The 21,502-nt window shown below is 35.1% G+C and overlaps 1 protein-coding gene across 12 annotated transcripts in view; it reads right to left on the bottom strand.

The window, feature by feature from the left end:
* SEC31A (SEC31 homolog A, COPII coat complex component) overlaps positions 1–21,502 on the bottom strand; it is a 64,018-nt gene that overhangs the window by 15,679 nt on the left and 26,837 nt on the right. For 7 of the 12 annotated variants that reach the window (XM_029234915.1, XM_029234921.1, XM_029234920.1 and 4 more), the window contains exons 11-22: positions 21,239–21,475; positions 20,264–20,338; positions 18,797–18,835; positions 18,233–18,310; positions 15,320–15,395; positions 14,709–14,887; positions 13,373–13,499; positions 12,274–12,419; positions 10,854–11,027; positions 8,811–8,987; positions 5,215–5,341; positions 3,207–3,548 (exon numbers count right to left, since the gene is read on the bottom strand). In XM_029234915.1, coding sequence (XP_029090748.1) covers positions 3,207–3,548; positions 5,215–5,341; positions 8,811–8,987; positions 10,854–11,027; positions 12,274–12,419; positions 13,373–13,499; positions 14,709–14,887; positions 15,320–15,395; positions 18,233–18,310; positions 18,797–18,835; positions 20,264–20,338; positions 21,239–21,475 — 1,777 coding nt within the window. The remainder of the gene's footprint in view (positions 1–3,206; positions 3,549–5,214; positions 5,342–8,810; positions 8,988–10,853; positions 11,028–12,273; positions 12,420–13,372; positions 13,500–14,708; positions 14,888–15,319; positions 15,396–18,232; positions 18,311–18,796; positions 18,836–20,263; positions 20,339–21,238; positions 21,476–21,502) is intronic. The other 5 variants (XM_029234922.1, XM_029234924.1, XM_029234925.1 and 2 more) reach the window with 4 other exon arrangements.

The raw sequence follows: 21,502 nt of genomic DNA, 5'->3' as shown, positions 1-21,502 counted from the left end.
TATGCCCCTTCAAGACTCTTCTATGTGAAGGAGCACAAGACTATATATATATATATATATATATATATATATATATATATATACACACACATATAGACCCAAACTAAATTTTCCATTGTTTAACGAAATCAATACTGTTTACTCAAAAACAGCTTCATGAGAGCTTGTCATTTTATCAGAAAATTTTTCTAAGTAAACTTCTTGGGCCTTCACATTTGAAAGTGCTCTTCCTTAGTAACTAGTATACATTAAACCAGGGACAAAAAAAAAAGGTGGGGGAATACCAGCAGTATCTTACTTATCCTGGACAGTAGAGCTAGGAAAACTTCCTGCTTTTTGTGCTGCCACCACTGAAACATGTTGCACTATACTAACTTAGGCTGTTAGCACTTTATACATAGAACTTGGAGACAGCCTCTTTTCCTTGCCTCTGATTCTGCCATGCTGCTCACAATCTGTTTTGCAGAACCAGCTCCGGATTAACCTCCCTAAAGTACCACTTTGACCATGCCTCTCAGTAGTTCAAACTCCTCCACTAGAAATTTTCTTCTTACTGTATGAAGTATAAATTTCTTGCCCTGGCATTTAATGTTTTCCAAAATTTGGCCCCAATACAAATTTTATGTTCCAACTTACAACAAAGCTATGTGCTGTTCACTAGAAATAGAAATGTACTGTACTTTTCTGCCTTCCTACCTGTGCCTAGAATAATTCTGATTATAGACTGAACAGGTTCTCATTAAGAATTTACTGAATGAATGTTTTGATGATTGCAACATGAGTTTCTCTGAGCAGTAGGCACATAAGTTTTTGGTTCACTAATAGTTACAGGGCTTGAAAATCCTAGTGTCTATCAAGAAGAATCCACCGGATAAGTGGAATTTCCAAGTCCCGTAGAAAACCATGATATAATAATCTAAGACATATTAGAACAAAGATAAAACTTTTAGTCACAGTTATCTGTATAACCTAAACAAACTTTTTAGGAAATCAAAAAATAAAAATAAGGTAAAGCTCTAACTGTTAATTAAAATACAGGGACTACTAACATGCAAGAGGTAACAAAGCAGCTAGCTTAGTGCATGCTGAGTATTGAAAAATGTATGGCTTCATCTTCCTATTAGTTACTCTGCTTCTCAGCCAGGTTAGAACACTGTTACTTTGTACATAAGCAAAGACTTTATTATATGGCCAAATGCCCTTTAGCTTAAGGAGGAAAAAAATACCCATACAAATATTTAACTTAGATGATGAAGTAACAAATGCTTAAAATAGTGATACTAAATGTTTCTGTAATTCCAACACTGATAGCTATTTCTACCCCTTTCATCAGGACTAGACTATCTGGTAAAGAATAATGAACATGGGCTCTGAAGACTGAGAGACTGGGGTATCTCAGTTGTATCTCAACTTGGAGACTATCACTGTGCAATCATGAAAACATTATACATAACCCTAGGAAACTCAAGCTTCCTCATGACAATTTTTAAAAAAATAATTATTCCTATTTCTCATGGTTATGAGAAAAAAGAAAATATACGGCAGTGCTGGTACATGTCCAATGTATGTTCAATAAATGATAATTCACTTTCCTACTTCACTGTACCACTTTCTTATGTGGGGATTTACTTGAATCCATCTTTCACTCAAGCTACTACCCAACTATTCAGAATATATACTGTTTTCACTCATCCAGGTTTTAAAAGGTAATTTTTTGAACTCTACAATTGAATTAACACTCCTCTCTAAATATCAACCTACTGAAATATCTGTATTGAAAATTATACAAATTTTATTTGTGCAGTAAAGGCTGATACATATTGTGTGTATGATTTTTGGTACTTTGGACTTTAGTATTATATATCAAAGAAGAGAGGAGATATGTGTATAATTCTGGATCCATAAGACTTCCAAGAAAAAAAATACTTCCTCAATAAATCCTATTATATGTTCAGTGTTTTCAGTTATTAAAGCTACTACTTAGCAGATAAAAAGAGAACAACATATACTGGGACTTCCAGGAATAACTTCAGTATTAGAAAGCAAGACTCACTCCTTGCCCCTCTAGTTTAAAACCATCAATTATAATCTGAAAGGGAAACTATTTTCAAATACCCTTAGTAACAAGTATACATTAAACCAGGGACAAAAAAAAAAAAAGGAACAGAGCTCTAATTTTGAGCGATGTGTTATCACAGCTAACTTTGCAGTCACTGTCCCCAAATGCTCTAAATGTACTAATGCATTCAATCTCTTCATAAGCTTATCAGTACATACTATTATTATTATGAGGAAACTGAGGCTTAAAGTTAAGTAACTTACTCAAGGTCACATAACTAGAAAGGAGTGAAGCTGTGATACAAACACAGGAAGTCTGATTCCAAAGTCTGAATTCTTTACTATGTTAGTGGTTCTTGCCCCGATTCATTGATCTCTTTTTGTAATACTTCTGAGGTCCCTTTTACAATCCTAACATGAAAATCAGATAATATTACCTACTTATAAAAAATTAATAGAATACTTTAATTGTAACATGAAAGATAAAAAGAATTTATAAAATGTGTGTTTACTATAAAAATAATTTTAAATTATGATTTTAATTAGAAAATTTCAGGCAGAACTATACTGCCAACAACAACAAAAATGCCTAGAAATTGCCAAAATGTTTGTGAGGGTAGAATTGTCCTAATGGAGAGAATCTCTGCACTACTGTATACTTTCTGCTGTCTTAGAGATTCTGTCAGAGTTGCATTCTTTCACTTTTTTCCTTTCAATACACATGTCGAGATCCTTGCTCACCTTTACAAACAAACATAATTACAAAATTTGTACAGCCTCATTTCTTAAAATCTGAAAATTCAGGAAGAACACAGAGCATTGTTTTACTCTGGCAAAGAAATAAGTGTCAATTAAATCTAGTTCCAACCCCCACTTATCTGGCCAACTAATTTCTTACTGCTTATTTTAAATTCAATGGCAGATTATATGCTCTTACCCTTTTAAAGCTCTAAAGCTTTCCTCATTTAGCAACTAAAGTTCATTATGGGAAAATCACACTTTTAGAAATAGATTCAGAATTTGTTATACAATTAAATCAATACCTCACATTGCCCAGTTTACAGTTAGAAATAATTCCCCTCCATCCACCCACGTGATCACGAAAAAATAAAAGACGGAGCCAAACCAAGTCCCTTTCAAGCGCAGACCTGTTCTCTGGGATGCAGGCAGCTCGCCGGCAGCAGGCAGTGTACCTGTTGCTCCAGGAGCCAGCGCATAAGCTGAAGATGACGGTGGAGCTCCTGGTCCGCCATGCTGGAAGGATGCTCCAGAGGAAGGAGGAGGAGGGAAAGAGGCAGTGGAGCTGGAGGTAGGTGGAGAGGCCTGGTGCTGTGCTGTGTATAGTTGAGACTGCCCAGAATAGGAAGAAGCAGAAGATATGTACGGGGTGTTAGGGTAAGCGTTTGAAGCAGAAGGAGCTACAGGTTGCTGAGGTCGATACACTGCTGACCCCCCTGTTCCGAAGGAATACTGCTGGGCTGGTTGATAAGCTACACCAAGGAGAAGAAACAGAAATTTTAATTAGTTACTAATTTATTCAGACAGCAACAGAAAACCAAAGTTATCTCATTCTATGGAAATTATTTTCAATTCTTCTAATAATAAGCTACAACCAAACATTACCCACTTAAAACAGGTTATGCTTTTGATAGTCTGGATGCCCTAACTATACCAAAAGTCACTGGATCCAGTCTTTGAACCCTGACATCTCCAGACTGCTGCTGGCTATGAAAATCTTTGAGTCATCAGACCCAAGAACCAGAAGACTGACCCTTTTCTGAGACATCCTGTTCCCGTGAAGACTGCAGTGACACCTACTAGCCATCAGATGGAGCCATGCAGGAATTACACATCCAAAGCAGTCCCCTTTACAGTAAAAGTTAAGGGAGCTTGGTGGCAGCTCAAGACCTCTTCCACCATAACAACTGTAGGGTGAGCACTATTGTTATGAATCAGATACCTTCTCCAACATCTAGTAAAATCATCAGCTACTCAAATTCTGGGTTTGAGCACAGTTCCAGATTAATAAGCAACTCTGTATGATCCCTGACAAGACAATCATTATATTTCTTACACTGTACAAAGTTGGTTAGTAAGCAATCAGACAGCCAACTAATGTTTTAATGCAAAGACCTGAACCCAGATACCATTACCTTTTGTGTGACCATGGGCAGAATATGAACCTCTGCAGAGGGAATCTAACAGAACTGTGCTCATCCTACTCTGAAGACAGTACTTTCACGCTGAGCGCTGAGTGAAAAGCTGTATCAAATTTGTACTCATGTTAAGTAAGAACACCCATCTTATGAGCACAGAACACGCTCGTTAAGATTAGATCTTGCTAGGTAACATCCTCGTGTTTTATAGTAGTTGTTCAGTCATATAACTGTCCACTCTGAGGTTTGCATTTTTGCTTATTTTAAATTTTAAAATAGAGGTGATGTTTTACTTTGCAAGTGTAGTTTCTTAAAAAAAATGAAAGCCAATGGGGAAAGGTCATTATTATACATTTGTCAAAATTCAGAGTGTCTGACACCAAGAGGGAACCCTAAGATAAACTACTCCGAGCGAAAATGCTGAGTCAGTGTAGGCTCACTGACTGTAACAAACGGACCACCGTGGTGCACGATGTCTGTGGTGGGGAGGCTGTGCATGGAGGCAGGAGGTATACCGAGACTTCCTGTACTTTCCACTCAACTTTGCTGTGAGCCTAAAACTGCTCTAAAAAATAGTCTGTTTCCTAAAAAAATTAAATAAATGGAAGATGACAACAAATGCCCCTTGGAACCAATTTTCCAAAAATGGTTTGCATCATCTTGCCTAAAGGAAAAGAATATGTACTAAATAATTTCTAAAATTCTATTTTTTTATACCAAAATCATGGGACAATTGATTCGCTTTAACAGGCTCAGGAATAAGAGCCAACTGTTCTGAATGGACTGACACAGGAGCTGTTTCCTAGCATGTTGATTCAGGATGCCTCGCAGGGAAACCATGCTTTGCTACAGCAAGGACTCAAGTCCTACACAGAATGGTTCTTTTTTTACTTGTTAAAACTGATTTGATCATGGCTTTGGAGCTTCAAAGTAAACAGTTACTACACTAGATAAGACAAGACATGCTGCTGTGACAGGACTTCAGGGTCACACTACTTACGCTGTGGCTGTGGATAAGGTGGTACCTGGGTGTGCATATGACCAGGAGATGTGGGAAGCTGAGCTGTGGCAACATTTGGATTAACATTCCCATGCATTATGAAGCCTGGAGGTGGAGGATTTTCTCCCTAGGAAATGAGAATATGGTAAAAAGGAGGATTACATTTGGAACCAAGTATCTTACCAGATGGATTTATAATCTTTGAAATGTAGTTAAAAAAAAATTTTGTGTAAAAAAATTGCATTTTGTGCATACTATCTTCTTCAAGACACATTTTCTGAGCAACACATTTTGTGTGATTTAAAGATTAGACAGGTCCAAAGTAATAATAACAATGAATGGCAAGAGATGCTAACAGCCTCATAAAATAGGATCTATGATATTTATAGTAAGTCACTAGGATTTTCCATCTCTATTGAAGTCCATCCACGACTATGCTTCGAAAATATTAAGTATAAATGCTACAAGGAGATATTATCTTCTCTACGATGCTAAAAAAAAAAGAAGAAGAAGAGGAGGAAGAAGAAGAAGAAAGGAAAAAATATTCAGTGAAATCAGATTTAAACCATTGATAGAACCTTGTTTGATGTTTTTCTAGTCAAGTCAATTTAGAACTGCAAAAGAAGAGGAGAGTGATAAGAAAATAAATTAATTGTGCTAAAAACTGCTTCTTGCATCCTAAAGGCACTAAAATGCAATAAGCAGATAGACAGATGGGGGGAGGGGAACTTAAGGGAGGTGGGTAGAGAATATATAACTATATATTTAGGTGAGCAGAATTCTGCTCAAAGAGGAATAATGAAGGATATACCTGTGTATCAGAGGGAGAGGCTGCAGGTGGATGGCTGGGAAGGGCGGTAGGAGTTTTGTTACTCCAGGTAGTGACAGTGGGGGCAATTCTAACCTGAATTGAACAAAGAAATACCAATCACAGAACATAAAACATGAAAATGTTAAAAGAAGAAAAAAAAAACCCAACAGGCATTAATAGCCAGATGCAAAGCAAAAAATAAGAACAGCAAGATAGCACACATTAGCCAGGCAATTGCTTTCAAGGTAGCTGGGATTCCAAAAGAAAAAAACACCTTTCATAACAGAACAGGGGAAGGGAGGTAGTAGAAAAACCAATATGAAAACTAAATCAAAGCAGAAAGAACAATGCCGTTCAAGTGTCAAGAGTAAGTGGGAAAAGGTAAGTTCTGTAAGTAGGGAAGGAAAGAAGACATTCTGGAAAAAAAAAAAAGGTAATTGAGTGAAAAAGTGATTTTTGAAGCACTAATTGTATTCATGCTACTATTAGATCCGTAAACATATTACTATAAGCTCCCTTTTCCGGATTTCATTAGAGCCACAAAAATTATGTTAGTTCCATATGAGGCTTAGAATCATACAATCAGAGCATATTAAAGATCATCCAATCTAATCCCCACCCTTTACCATTGAGAAAACCAAGGCCCAGAGAAATGAAGGGGCTGGCTGAAGTCCATATAACTTGTTGATGATGGAACTAGGACGGATTCTAGGTCTCCTGATTCCCAGGCCAGTGTTTGCTACACTACACCACGTTGCTTACCCTGGAGTCCAGAGGTTTTCAAAAAAATGTTTTTAAGCCATCAGAATATTTTTTGTTAAGTAAATCTTTGTAGAAGAAACTCTATCATATAAACAATTAATAGCAAAGATGTGCTGGTGTAGTAGGAGGAGAACTCCCACTCAGTTGGCTTCCCTTTCAGAAATCCCTTTACTCCTGCCTATAAGCATGCCTTTAAAACCACAAGCCACTGTCCTCATTCAACATATCATAAGCTTTAATCAAGAAAAATCACTGCGTAATTTATGACTGAATTTGTTTTCCTTTTCTTAAAGTATGAGACTGCTAAGTCACAGTATAATAAAAGCCTTTCAAGGTTTTTACGTTTTCCCAGAAAGATAGATTAAACCCAAGGACATAAGGAGTAAATTCTCTTCTCCCAATGTAGAGAATGCCTTACTTCAGTGCCTTGACACAGTGAGGTCAAACTCAAGGTGCTTAGCTTAGGAGTTCCAATCCTGTTAACCATTAACTAGCCATGCTGACAAATTCAAGCTCTATGTCTTAAAACTCTGGTTAGTCGCTAGACTTCTCCACCTCTCAGTTTCCCAGCCATCACCTGATTTGCCCTATCCATGTCATACACTTTCTAAGTCTAGCAACAAGAGTGGGGAATTTGGTTTTGCTTACCAATATACCCTCAACAGGGAGAATAAAGACAGGCCCTTAAATTCATATTTGTCAAATGAACGAAAAAATAAAACAGAGAGTAGTATAGTTATAATTATATTCAAATGTAATCTATCCTGATTAAGTAGCAATCAAAAGCATAATAGACAAAAGAGCATGAATTTTTTTTAATTTAGTTTTTCATGGTTTTATGATTACTTTTGCTACAAAATGTAAAAATGACCCCATCAATTCTATCAGCAATTTGTTCTATTTTAAAATGGGCAGAGGGACTTCCCTGGTGGTGCAGTGGTTGGGAACCCGCCTGCCAGTGCAGGGGACACGGGTTCAAGCCCTGGTCCAGAAGGATCCCGTGTGCCGCAGAGTGGCTGAGCCTGTGTGCCACGGCTGCTGAGCCCGCGTGCCTGGAGCCCCTGCTCCGCGTTGGGAGAGGCCACCACAGTGAGAAGCCCAGGCACCACAGCGAGGAATGGCCCCCGCTCGCCACAGCTGGAGAGAGCCTGCACGCAGCAGCAAAGACCCAACGCAGCCAAAAATAAATGAATAAATAAATAAGAGAGACTGCCATCGAGGTAGTTTCATCTCAAAAATAAATAAATAAATAAAATGGGCAGAGTACCTACTAACTTTGTTATCAGTCAAGACCATTTATTACTTACGAAAATATACTTTTTATTTAAGAACATGAAGGTTATCTGCTGGTCTGGAAATATAAGTTTCTACATGAAATAGTAAAAGACAATAAGAGGTCACATTTTATGCCACTAACCATTTGGCAATTTTAATTTAATAAATAAATTAGTTAATTAATAAAAATTAATCATCTTTACATTCCCCATGACCTACAACTTCATATACCTTTGGTCACTCACTTTTCTCTAATATAAAGTTGTCCAAAAAAATGTTTGTATTCTGGATACTCTTTACTGTGCTGATACAGAAGACATAGTAAAACCACACTAATGACTCAGAAAATAATACTTAAAAAGAGACTATTTTCTAAAAACGTTTAAAAAAATTGACCAAATTACCCACAAAATTGTTCCCACTACTTTACTCACAGTTTGTTAGATGAATCAAATTGTAAAAATTTCAAGAACAGATGTACATGTGTAATTTAAGTTTGAGTGATGGAGAAATAAGAAGAAATCTCCCCAGAGAGCTTAAATTAATTTTACCTAGTTTGTAAATTATTTGACTAGATCAAAGGGATAATTTTTAAAAACATCATAAGTGCTATTTTCAAGATCAGAAAAACTATAACCATTAAAATAATACATTGTCTAGTTTTATCACTGGTCTCTTACTCAAGAAACTAAAACCACCAATTTGAAATATATAAATGTTCCTACTTAATCTGGACCATATCACTCACATGGGGATAATATTGTTGAGCTGAAACTCTTGGCATCTGTGTGTGGCCAGCAACTGGTCCAGGCCTGCCCTTGGGCAGCTGCTGCCTCTCATAAGGAATTTTAGGTGACTCCTGTTGTCCTGGTGCTGGATTTCCTTGTGCTCTACAAAGTCTGTCACGAAGCTGCACAATATTTGGCTATAAGAAGCAATGGAAGAAAGCAAAGCAAATTGTTAAGAGTTCACCCAACTATATATGACAGCATGTTGATCTTCTTAAAGTAAGCTTGATCATTCATATGATTTTTGTTCATATGCTGTATATTATGCGATAAACCCTGGCACATTAGGGTCTGACATCATGGTTTCTAATACTCAAGACTGACACCAAAGGTCCATTATATACAGTGTAACTTGTAATTTAACTGAGGCAGGGATTTGAATTATGCCTACCACATGGTAGTATGCAAGATCAATGTCACTTATCATCACTGCTCTTTTGCTGTTTCTCTTGCAGTTGAGTAATGCTCACAAATCACAAAAGCAGCTGAAAAAATAGAACTTTGTTTCTCTGCAGGGAAAAAAGGCTCCAAAAGAGAATCAACTGCTAAAGATGGTGATGGAAGAAAATGGTGATCTATGAAAGACATGAAAATTAATAAAAAAAGAGATGCTTGAAATAAAAGTTAAGATGTCAAACTCAGGGTAGCTCACACAGATCTATAATTACATAGATCTATAGTAAGTATGAGTTTACCATATACATGTTCTAGTTATTACCAAACAACAACAAAAAAGCAATGTGTTAAAATGTTTCAGCAAGAATTCATTTAATATCTAGAAAAATTATACATTTCTATAAATTCATTAAAGGTTTAAACACACCATTTAAATTTTGTAGGTATACTTAGGTAAACCTGCCTTTTATGGAGGGGAACTATATATTATAATGATATTACAAAGTCTCAGGAAATATTCCCCAGAAAATACTAGGGGTATACTGAGATATACAGGTGGAAGTAACATCAAAATTACAAGTTTTGCGTAAAGACTGTTCTTTAAAAGTCCAAAGAAAAGCATGAAGAATAATGTATAGAAAATGTATGTGATTATAAACAGTATTAAAAATAAAGTTTAATTCTCAGGCCAGAAGGTCTAAAAGTCTTAGAGTAAGTTAGTCTTAAGATAAAGGGTCTTATACTTCAATATAATAATAAGACCTTATTAAGTAAAAAATCCTATAAAACTATTATACCAAAGTCATTATAAAGATAAAGACTTTGTTTCTATTCTACTTAATATTCTCATTAACAATTCAGAAAGACGTGAGCTGGATCCTACATACAAGTGTATACAAAACCAACTAGAGAGTCATACCTCCACAGTCCTGGAACACAGATAAAAGTATTTTTACTCAATGAAATTTATTGACAATTCCCTAGAACAGACAAAATACTGAAAACAATTAACTAAAAAGTTTCGTCAAAAACAGAATAAAGTTTAGAACAAAAAGTACAGAAATAAGAAAAGCCTCCGAATTAAGCTCTAGCAGATACACAATGCAGAAATATCCTACTTGTGGAAAATCTTCCTCACTCCCCACCCCAGCTTCCACCCATGCTGCACTATTGGGTTTAGATTTCCCTCTTCTGTGCTCCCACTACCTCTATCATTGTCCTTATCACTTTGGAATCCCATGTATACTTGTTATCATTTTGAGTTTGGAAACTCCTTCAGGGAAAGGATCTTGGCAATCCTATTCATCACTACATATTCAGTCACTTATTGAATTGAAACAAGTATCATGAAAAAGCCCAAGTTTTACTGCACACCAAATAAGGACACTAAATTAGGAATGTGATGTAGTTTTCTCTGCCTTGAATACTTGAATACACGTGAAATTACCCTTGAAGACGTGTCAATAATATTCACCTATTAGGTGACAGAAATTCAACTGCTCCAAATCATTCCACCTACTAGTACATTTATGTTTCATACTGAGTGCTATCTATTGAACTCACCTTACTCACACATTCAAAGAAGAAAAATGGCCAGTTCTAATTACCTGGTTGGTGTTATCAGGAAGAAAAGCCAGGGCTGCAGCAATACTGCCCTGGGCTGCCAACAAATTGGCATACTGACTCATCTTCTCAGCCAAAAGAACTCCTACAGTATTAGTGTCCATGGCTTGGGTGAGTTGTACAGCTTTTCGCAGGATGACAACTTTCTCAATCAGATCCTAAATGAGAAAAAGGAGAGTGAAGGAGAAACAGACAATGATACCAAGATGTGTACTGAGAGGAAGCAGGAAAAGAGAAGGAGTTACTAAGATTTCCAAAGCCTACCAAAAGTACGGTACCTATTATCACCAATATTAAGAAGGTCTGCAAGAGTTGACCACCATTTAGGTAACTGAAAAAGCGAGGAGGAAGGTCTCCTACTCATGGTTAAGGCATAGGTTACCATCTTCTCCCAAACATCCTTAACTTGCCAGAGACTTGTCTCCTGAGCTAAAACAGGCAAATATCCAAAGTGAAAGTGACAGGCTGATGTCTGAAGGCAGAAACTGGGTTCCAGAATGTATAAGACGAAATATTATACTATTATACTATGTATACTATAAAAATAGTACTACTAAGCCTCCAAACAGGCTTAGCATTTCAACCCGAAGTTTCTCATAATGCTCTTCAATACCTATTCTTTCAACACTAGAGAGCTATGCTTCAGGTATAAAGTACAAGAATATCCCATCTGCCCTTCATAAGTACACCAATCCAGAAGTGTGAAAACAAGTGTGTTTTCTCTCAGAAGCACTTAGAAGGAAAAACCTTGATTCCTACAAGACTTTTGGTTTCAATAGTGATCTTTAAAGCAACAACCATACTGAGAAAATCTCTCTGCAGAGACAAAAAGAAACATTAGAAATTTCTTGAGACTGCTGACTAACTGCTTAGGAATAAAAAAATCTAAATATATAGTTACTCAGCGCCAGAGAATAGTCCCCATGTTTTTCACTTCCTCTCTTGCCCATGTATTAGTGCTGCACGGGATCCCATTTAGCTCTTTCATTTTCCCCGAACCATGAAGACTGTCCATTGGTACTGGGGACCCCTCCCATTCCTTACCTCACACCATTTCTTTGCCCAAGGCACACAGGATCACTGGAGGCAGAGAAAGGAGCAGGAGGAAAAGAGGTAAACTCTATGGCTGTTTTCATGCTCTTGCCACTTACTTCCCTCAGTAACTACCATATCACAACTTGGTTCTCACAAACAGTTGCATTCCCATTTTACCATCCCATCATCTCAAACTCTGCCTCTCCAAACATAGCAATAAATACACATAATTATCCAGCAAAAGAGATTCTAAAACGTAATTAAGTAGGGTGAAAGCAATGAACTTCTGGAACAAATCAATCTCTAGAATATAAATAGGGTGAAAGACAGTACTAGAAAGGAAGCACCTTTTGTTTCAAAGATACTAACCTGAAGGGATAAAGGATTGCTTCCATCTTGAGCTTTAGTCCAACATGCAACTAGTTTCTCTACATTCCCTGCACAAATATAGCAGAGACATGCTTGAGTCTGCAGGAGGCTATCACCTTCACTTTCAAGCCTGGTTCCCAAAAGATCTATAGATCAAGAGGAAAACAAATAAGATTATATACAAGACAATCTGTGTATGAGGTCATGAGCAGCCCAATAATATTTTCAGAGGTATGGATCAAACTTCATAACCAATGAGTAGCAGGCAGAAATAAAATCACTGTCATGTAAATGTTCAGTAAATATTTATTTGTTAAATGAGTGGAAAATGAGTGACAAATTTTATATAATAAACAATTTCACAAGATTCTATACCTAGCTGTAGAATGGGTTTATATTTATTATATTAGAAAAAATTAAAAGTGGGAAAAATATTTGAACAGAAAAATCCTAATGAACATTTAACTGCATTTCATCATGTCTGGTGCTTTTGTAAGCAGTGGACTAAAATATGGCACATTTGGAATAAACATCAATGATAGCTAGACTACTCTAAATTATTTATGATAGAAAGTTAATATCTTGTAAGTTTTACATTCTCATAAAACTTTCAAGGTTGTTCATTTTTATACTAGCAGCCTAAAGCTTCTGTTCTTGTATATAATGAATACTATTCCTTAGTCATCAGTTCAGTCATGGCCTTTAATGGTAATTTCTACTCAAATGTTATAATTATTAATTTTATCAAGCTAACATTTATTAAGTGAAAGCTGATAATATGCCATTTTACATATGAAAAGACTAAGACTTAGAAATTAATTTTTCCTAGGTCATATAGCTAGTTAGTGGCAGAAGCAAGAGTCTCAGTTTGGTCTGTCTGAAACGAATATCATTAAATAATATTATTTAAAAAAATGACTAGTAGGTATGGAGAAGCAACGTAGTTAATAATAACTGAGAAAAGCATTCAGATGAGAACTTCGTTTTCTTATCTGTTATTAGTAGGTTTACAAAAATTTCTAAATAAAATCTGCCATTAATTTTATTTACAATATACCATGCCATATACATAATATAAATATAAAGCTCATTTTCTTACCACAAAGGGCAGAAAATTCATCTGGTTTAGCATAAGTCAATACTGCAGCTAAAGCCTCTCTCCAATTTTTAAGATCACAAGACTCGACAATCTCTTTCCAGTTCTTCATCACTACTGCAGTAATTAGCTTAGGAAAGGAAAACAAAAGGAGAATTAAAAGCTTTTGGTATATTGATAAAAATTAACTCTGGCTAATCAATCAATCTTTCAAAACTACTACTCACAGTATTTCATGAAAAATAAAGTAGCAGCAAAGCGAAGTATATCCTTAAACCAACTGACATAAAAGATATTTTCCTCAACAACAACAAAATCACACTAACATGTTTTATAAAATGCTGAGAAGGAGAACTATAGGGTGTTACCAAAACATTTAACAGGAGGACATGACTTTTAGTCTGATGGATCAGGAAAAGCTTTCTGAGCATACAGACATTTAAGATATGAAGTCAGAATTAATTTCATCGAGAAGGAAAAAACACTGCCGACCAATGGAACACTAGGGGCAAAGGCCTGGGAGAGAAAGGCACGTGGAGTGTGTAAGGAACTGAAAGGCAGCCAGTGTGGCTAAAAGATAACAGGGGAGGGAGTGACACAAGACAAGGCTGGGGACACTGACAGCAACCAAAGCTGCTGGGACTGAACACTGGGACAACTTTCATGGAAAGAAATTTAATATCATCAAGCAGGGGCTTAAAAATGTACAGACCCTCTGCACCAGAAATTCCATTCCTAGGACTACAGCCTCATTAAACAATTAGAAATTCACACAAATCTTTAGGCACAACAAGGATGTTTACTGCTATCTCAACTACATTAGGAAAATATTAGAAACTACCTAAACATCCCCAAATAAGAGAAATAATAAATCCCTACTATAGAATATTATAGAGCAATTTAAAAATTTTTGTAAGAATCTTTAAATGATACGGGAAAATGATTACAATGTAAGTGACAATATTTATACGTAAAACTACACACATATATACCTGTATAATTGATTGTTTTTAAAAATTCTACAAATACATAGAAAGAGATACAAAAGGATATGTACCAATCTGATGGAAGAATTAGGGGGTATTAAAATTATTATCTTTAACATTTTCTATGTTCTAACTTTTCTACAATAAAAGTATTTCATTTAAAATATTACATATGTAAACAACAAAAACTGGGATAATCATGCCAAGCTATCAACAATAACTATTTCTGGGTCAAGGAATTATGGGTGGGTTTTTTTGTTCTTTACTGTTATCTGAATCTCAATTATCTATAATAAGAGTGCTTTACTTTTATAAACAAATGCTGCTGTTTGTTTATTTTTAAAATAACATACCCTGGTGATTTTGCTTTGGGATTTTGCAAAGTACTTTTTCTGGGTTTGAGCCAAGAGTTCTTGTCCACCTGCTATGGCCAATATAATGGCATCAGCCATGCGGTTATCATGTAAACAAAGGTCAACAGCACTCTCAAAGTTACCCGTCAGCAAAGCCTGCGTAATTAAACCATCAATATCTGCAATAAAGAAATAACACACCCAAGTTAAAGTTATTTGTTACAAGAAAAAAACACTACACCTATGAATTTTTACATACACACACAATGGAGAACACAATGCTGATTTCTGAATATTACTGGTGGATTAATTTCTAACACAAGCTGTTGATATCTATGGAAATATACTGAGATACATATAAGTAAAATCAGGTAGAATAACATATTTTCCAGATTGCCTAAAATGTAATAATAAAGATCATTTACAGTTTCTATCACATAGGTTTCAGATCATACCATCATTTTTAAGGTAGTGATTACATGTACTAAATGATAACTGAGTTCTTTTCAACCCTCTACCACCTGTGACAAAACGTTTCTAACTTAAACTCAGGGACTATTTGCTTTCAAATGGTTAAAAGAAATTAGAAATCAAAACCAACAGATTCTTACCCCCACTGATGGAGATGTTAAATGTTCCTCCAGCTGATGGTAGAAATTCAGATTCTTGTTTTTCCTCTTTAATGCGCTAAGGAGATGAAAAGGGCAGCAATTTAGCCAGATGAAACTGGAATAATTTACCAGCAAAACAAAATTTAAATATGATTATTCACTTACTGACTAGATGACATGCCAAGTTATCCCAGAAAATTTCTCAGATCCAAGTTTAAACTAAGAACTATGATTTCATTAAGTATTAACTCTCATTATACAATCATAAATAAAATCCAAAGTCCTCAGAAATAATGTTAAACAAACTTAAGTGTACATATCCATATTGGGAGCTCAGAAGATACTGAAGCTGAAGAATTTTTGTTTTCTTAGATACCTCAACTAACAGTAGCTTGAAACACACAAAATGTTTTATTTATTTTTAAATGTTTATTTATTTATTTGGCTGCACCAGGTCTTAGTTGCAGCTCACAGGATCTTCATTACTGCGTTAGGGATCTTTAGTTGAGGCATGCGAACTCTTAGTTGCAGCATGTGGGATCTAGTTCCCTGACCAGAGATTGAACCCAGGCCCCCTGCATTGGGAGCACAGAATCTTAGCCACTTCCCACTTGTGGGAAGTCCCACAAGATGTTTTAAATTATACTATATTTACATCATTTTTTCTTTTTTTACATTTTTCTAATTTAGATCTTAAAACAACCTTGTTTCAACACATCTAAAAATTCTGTCTTAATAGGTATAGTTATAAGAGTCTTTCAGTTTTAACTGACTCAGTCGTGAAAAAAAGAAAACCACCTGGCGTCCTTATATAAATGCAATATAAACAGATTATTTATAAATATACTAAAATTCAATTAGAGAGTTTGTGTTCTCTTAAATTAGTCACACCTGGAACAGCAGGTTGGTCTGGTAAAAATATATACAGTTCTGTTACAAATTTCTGAAACTACTTGTAAGACTGAGTAAAAATAAATTCAATATTTTTTCTTTAGAAGAAAAGAAATATAACGGAGGCATACTGCTGGCAAATACTTTAAATGCTTTCTCTTCTATGCATAAAAATTCAAAAGACGACAAAAAATAAAATGTGTCAGAGATTATAGAGAAATTAAAAGAAAAAACACATCTGTCTTACATGAGATAAAATATCTATCTTCTGTGCTCGTGTTACCTACACATCTGAATGTTAGTGCCTAGAATTCAAAGTCAGGAGCATTTTTGAATTGGATAATTTTAGTGTAGAGCACAGTAGAGCATCATCTGTTAATAATGCTTAATTAGTTAATACTAACTATTACAGGAGAATAACTATAACCTTAATTCTCTCCCCAACAAAAGAGAAGCATTTTAGAATTTAAAAACTGAAATTAAAAAATTGTAAAACTGGGCTTCCCTGGTGGTGCAGTGGTTGAGAGTCTGCCTGCCGATGCAGGGGACACGGGTTCGTGCCCCGGTCCGGGAAGGTCCCACATGCCGCGGAGCGGCTGGACCCGTGAGCCATGGTCACTGAGCCTACGAGTCCGGAGCCTGTGCTCCGCAACAGGAGAGGCCACAACAGTGAGAGGCCCACATACCGCAAAAAAAAAAAAAAAAAAAAAAATTGTAAAACTTGTTATTCATACTGAGGAATAAATCAGATACTGATCTGATTATATTCACTAACAAACTTATCAAAAAAATCTTTTAACAATTTTTCAAATTTGCTTTCAAAAAGCAACTAATAAACTTTTATATATGGACTTCTGAAATATACATAAAGTGAAAAAATGCACAACTTATTATGTGCTGGTTATCTTTAGTGTGTAAGCTACTATGTTTTATTTTACATAATAATAGCATCATCAAGGGGAAGATATTACCACCTTAAACAACATTTTTTCAAATATTCTGAAAGCACACATTGATGACTACTGTTTTGTTAAATATATATTTACCTATTAATTCACAAGTGTATTTACAAATGGCCCTCTCTTTGATAATACAGTTAGTCCAGTTGTATATAAATGAAAGTACGTTTCTTTAATGTATCCTACAATTCTATGTATTCCCAAAATTAGTTCAAATTTTCAGCAAGATTTTACCCATATCCTGTATTCCTGAGTTAAATAAATGTTACAAGATCCACTTCTAAGGATTTTTAATAATCATCTTGTAATAGTCTGTTTACTGAGGAATTATAACTTAGTAAGAGGTTGTAAGAAACTTTATATAATCAGAATATACCCATATCACAAAGAATAATGAAAAAGTCAAATATGAGATGAGAAACAAGAACTTGTTGATTAATTTTCTAAGATGAAATATAATTAGAAAGCAAGAAAAGTAAATTATAGAATTATATATTAGTGGCTTAAAAAAACTCAGAAAATTAAAAGGAAAATAATTAATGATACAACTCTGTTTTCAAGGACTCTTTTTACCTAGTTATAAAAATTGTCACTACAACTCAGGATGCATTTATAGTGAATCAGGACGATCAGATTATTTAGTGAAATATTCTTTACTTGGACTCAAAGTTCAAGATTAATTCAGAAGCTTATGCCACTGAGAGTGAGTTGTAAATATTAATGTGTCAAGAAAAAACATTACCTTTACATGCAATGCAATGTGGATTTCTGAATAAAGTATCTTTTCAATTTGACATCTTGATATGCATCTGACCAAACTAAGTCAATCTCACATCAGCTGTTAATTTTAAACCATATAATCCAGAAGCTAGGTCAGAGAACTAAAAATTTTAGAGATGATACTTCTATCAAATTAGTAAACAGACTTCTACCTTAAACATCTCTAAGAAAACTCCAGCTTTATTTTGGAACAAGTAGTCAAGAAAATTTTCCATATTTCAATGTGAGATGAACAAATATCACATATTTTCCCAATGTACTTAAAAATGAGAAAAATAAGTACCTCTCCCAAGAGCTGCTCTTCAGCAGCAGGGCTCTCCTCCCCATCACTCTGTGCTACTTGGTCAGAGTCTTTAAGAGCCTTTGGTACACAAAACAATGACAGAGGAAAGTGAAGAATGTAGCATTAAAAGGTTATTAGTGAACAAGGAAGACAAAAGACCCAACCAACAACGTTCAGAGCTAGTTTAATCATAAGAAGCAACACTAAGTAAATTTATTTGAGGAACATCATTAGAGGAAAAGCAGGGAGCCATTACTGCTAAGACCTAACACTTCTTTCCTGCCAAATGTCCCTCAGCAACAAAGGGCTTAACGTTAAGTATCTGAGCAGTCACTGATTTCATTTTACCTCTGTTGTGAAATTCAAACATAGCAATTTCTACTAGCTATAACTAGCTCTACCTTATGCTATTTTAAAGAGAATTATTCATGTATTAAAATGCCTACAATAAGCATTTGTTTTTACAATGTAAAGCAATAAAACACATTTCCTAAATTATATTTTCTTCTTTATGACCTAAACCAAAATTTTAGAAGGTAGCTATTTTTAAAGGTCTTCTCTTACCACATCAGGTCCATCCACTTTGTTCAAAGCCGAAGCAATCTGAAATAAAGACAACAACTCAGCTACCAAATGGAATTCTATTTCAAGGCATATAGCAAATGTTCACCTCTTACTCCATTGTCATTGGCAAAAATCCAAAATTCAGATCAGGGGTAGCATGTTTAAGAAAAGAATAAAATTTTTGCAGAACTGATTCTCAATGGTGCTAGTTTCAGTTACATGGATCTATTTTATTGCTCACACGTCATCTTACTCTGCTATTCAAATTGTAAAACTAACCTCAAAACAAGCATGTTTTCTTCTACTTTCTTTTAAATAAAATAACTATAATTAAAAAAAATATTTCTTCAGAGACCTACTATGGAAAGAGCTGCTACTAGACGTATTTTGACAATCAAATTTTATTTCCTCATTTTTTGCTAACAGGTTTGCAGTAAAACTTTCATATTAATCTCTTGCAAACCACGTTATAGCATCAAGAAGTTTAGACTAATAATAAAGTTAAATATAAAAAATCTAAAGGAGTGAGGAAAGATACATGACCAGTAAGCAGCGGAGCTGTGATGTGAGCTCAGGTCTATCTGACATTAAAGGGGACTAATCTTCAATGAGCTCAGCACTGACTGCCCAGAGTGCACAGTATCCAACCTTTCCCGCATATGCGATAACTCTGCAATACTATAGAAGACTTCAGTCATTTTCAAAGAATGACAAAGGGTTAATACAAATTATACAAAGAATTCTAAATATATCCTTCAAGGTTTCCAAAGTCAGAGTGTTTTAACTGCTGTTTATGTCAACATTGTGGAATAATTATTAAGCCGCTCTGAGAAGAAAACTATAAAACTGGAATATGACCTCCTTTTTTAAAAAGTAATCTTTTTTTTTTACATTAAAATGTTAAGCAAATCACTTGGGCTTTTTGTTTATTCAGGTTTAGTAGAATAAAACACCCTTGTTCCAAAATATTTACTAGTTACTTGTGAGCTGGACCAACTTAATAAACAGTTTGGGAATTGTGGGCTGAAGGCATAAACAGCGGGGGTGCAAAACAGTATCCTCTTTTTCATCACTTAAGCTGTAGTGAATGCAGGGTGATCTCTTAAGTTTCCCCCTCTTTCCTCCAGGGCCGCTGGCTACACCTCCTCTTAAAAAACTAAATGTCATTCCCAGTGTTTGAGGTTCACAGCTTCTTTTCTTTCAAGGCCCAATTCTCCCTGACACAGCTCTTTAAATCGAGTTTGAATTAAAGGTGGTTCTAGCAGCTTCTAAATTCAGGTACAATGAGGAATTTCACCTTTAACAATGTGTATGAAAAACTTTGGCAACCAAGCATAAATTCTTATTAAATGTTTACTGAATGATTTGAAACAATCTGTGTTGAACTTTTTAAAAAATAAAAACACCTATGCTACATAAATATTTTATTTGTGTAAGCACAGCCTTTAAACTCTTCCAAAAGTTTACCTTCTTTCCTAGGTCTTCTTTTCTATATCCTAGAAGTTCAAGGTATTTTCCACGAGAATCATCCTCAAAGTTTACCTTTAAAAAAAGACATATTCTTGAAACAAAGAATTGCATTTAAAGGCCTAATTTTTAATTAACTGCTCAAATTCCAAGCAGAATTATTAAAATTACCTAAAGTTTACTATATCAACCAAAAGGTTGTTTATAAGAGAATCCAAAGAAGTTTTTCTAAAGAAGTTATTTTTTAAAATAGTAAGCCTACTAGTAATTAATTACCCAGGTTGAATAAAACTTACTTTTAAACTAATTTTTGTAAAACCAAAGTCACGTCCAAAGGTTACATGAGTGCAAAACTCACATTATGTGAAACATGTGATGTCCTAAAACTCTTTCTTAAAACTAATACTTACTCACAAAATATAAAAATAAATTTAACCTGATTGCATTCAAGATTTCTTTTCTTTGGAAAACAGAATTGAGAAATAGATATTCCCATGGATACAAAATGACAAACCGGAAAATTCTATTTATTATTCTACTGTCGTAAATGCAACTCAGTAAAAGGATTGAGAAATGCCTCCAACCTCTCTCCCCTATACCTATTCCCTCTTTCCCCATTTTCCTTAATTAGACCTACTACAAAAATTAAATACTCTGTGTTTTTATTATACTAAGCTCTATGTTCTAATTTTAAAATAGGTCTGTTGAATGTTATGTCTCTCTCACTTAAAAATAGCTATTATATTTTTTTTACTTATTAAAAAAGTATTTCATATTAGGCTTTTCACAGCAGAGAAGGAAGAACTCTTGACATAAAGTGTTAGGTCATGTACTCTCCATATGGTTTAATTTCATCAGGAGATCCCCAAATCACATTCTCTCGATTGTTTCTTCAACAGGAAGACAGATTTAGAATATGATGGAAATAGCTGAATTTGCAGATAATGAAATAAAATTGCTTAACACCAACTTTACCTTCAAAAAGGACCACACATTTTTCTCAAACTCAGTCTGAGAAGCATCAATCTTCTTCTGACAATAACTGACAAATCCTTGTGACTGCACGACCTGCTGAAGTTGGGCTGACCGGCTAAGGAATTCCTCTTCTGTCACGACCTGACTGATGCGCACGTGGTGCTGCTGCAGCTGCTGCTCAGCTCCCTGCTGAGGCTGTGTTCTGACACTCGCAAAGGTAACCAGTTTGCCTCCAAACTAGAATAGAACAAGTAAACAAAATCA

The sequence above is a fragment of the Monodon monoceros genome, unplaced genomic scaffold (assembly GCF_005190385.1).
Source record: "Monodon monoceros isolate NGI ecotype Baffin Bay Population unplaced genomic scaffold, NGI_Narwhal_1 Super_Scaffold_20, whole genome shotgun sequence".
NCBI classification, from domain to species: Eukaryota; Metazoa; Chordata; class Mammalia; order Artiodactyla; family Monodontidae; genus Monodon; species Monodon monoceros.
The sequence above is the reverse complement of the archived record's forward strand: the minus strand, read 5'-3'. Positions and strand labels throughout refer to the sequence as shown.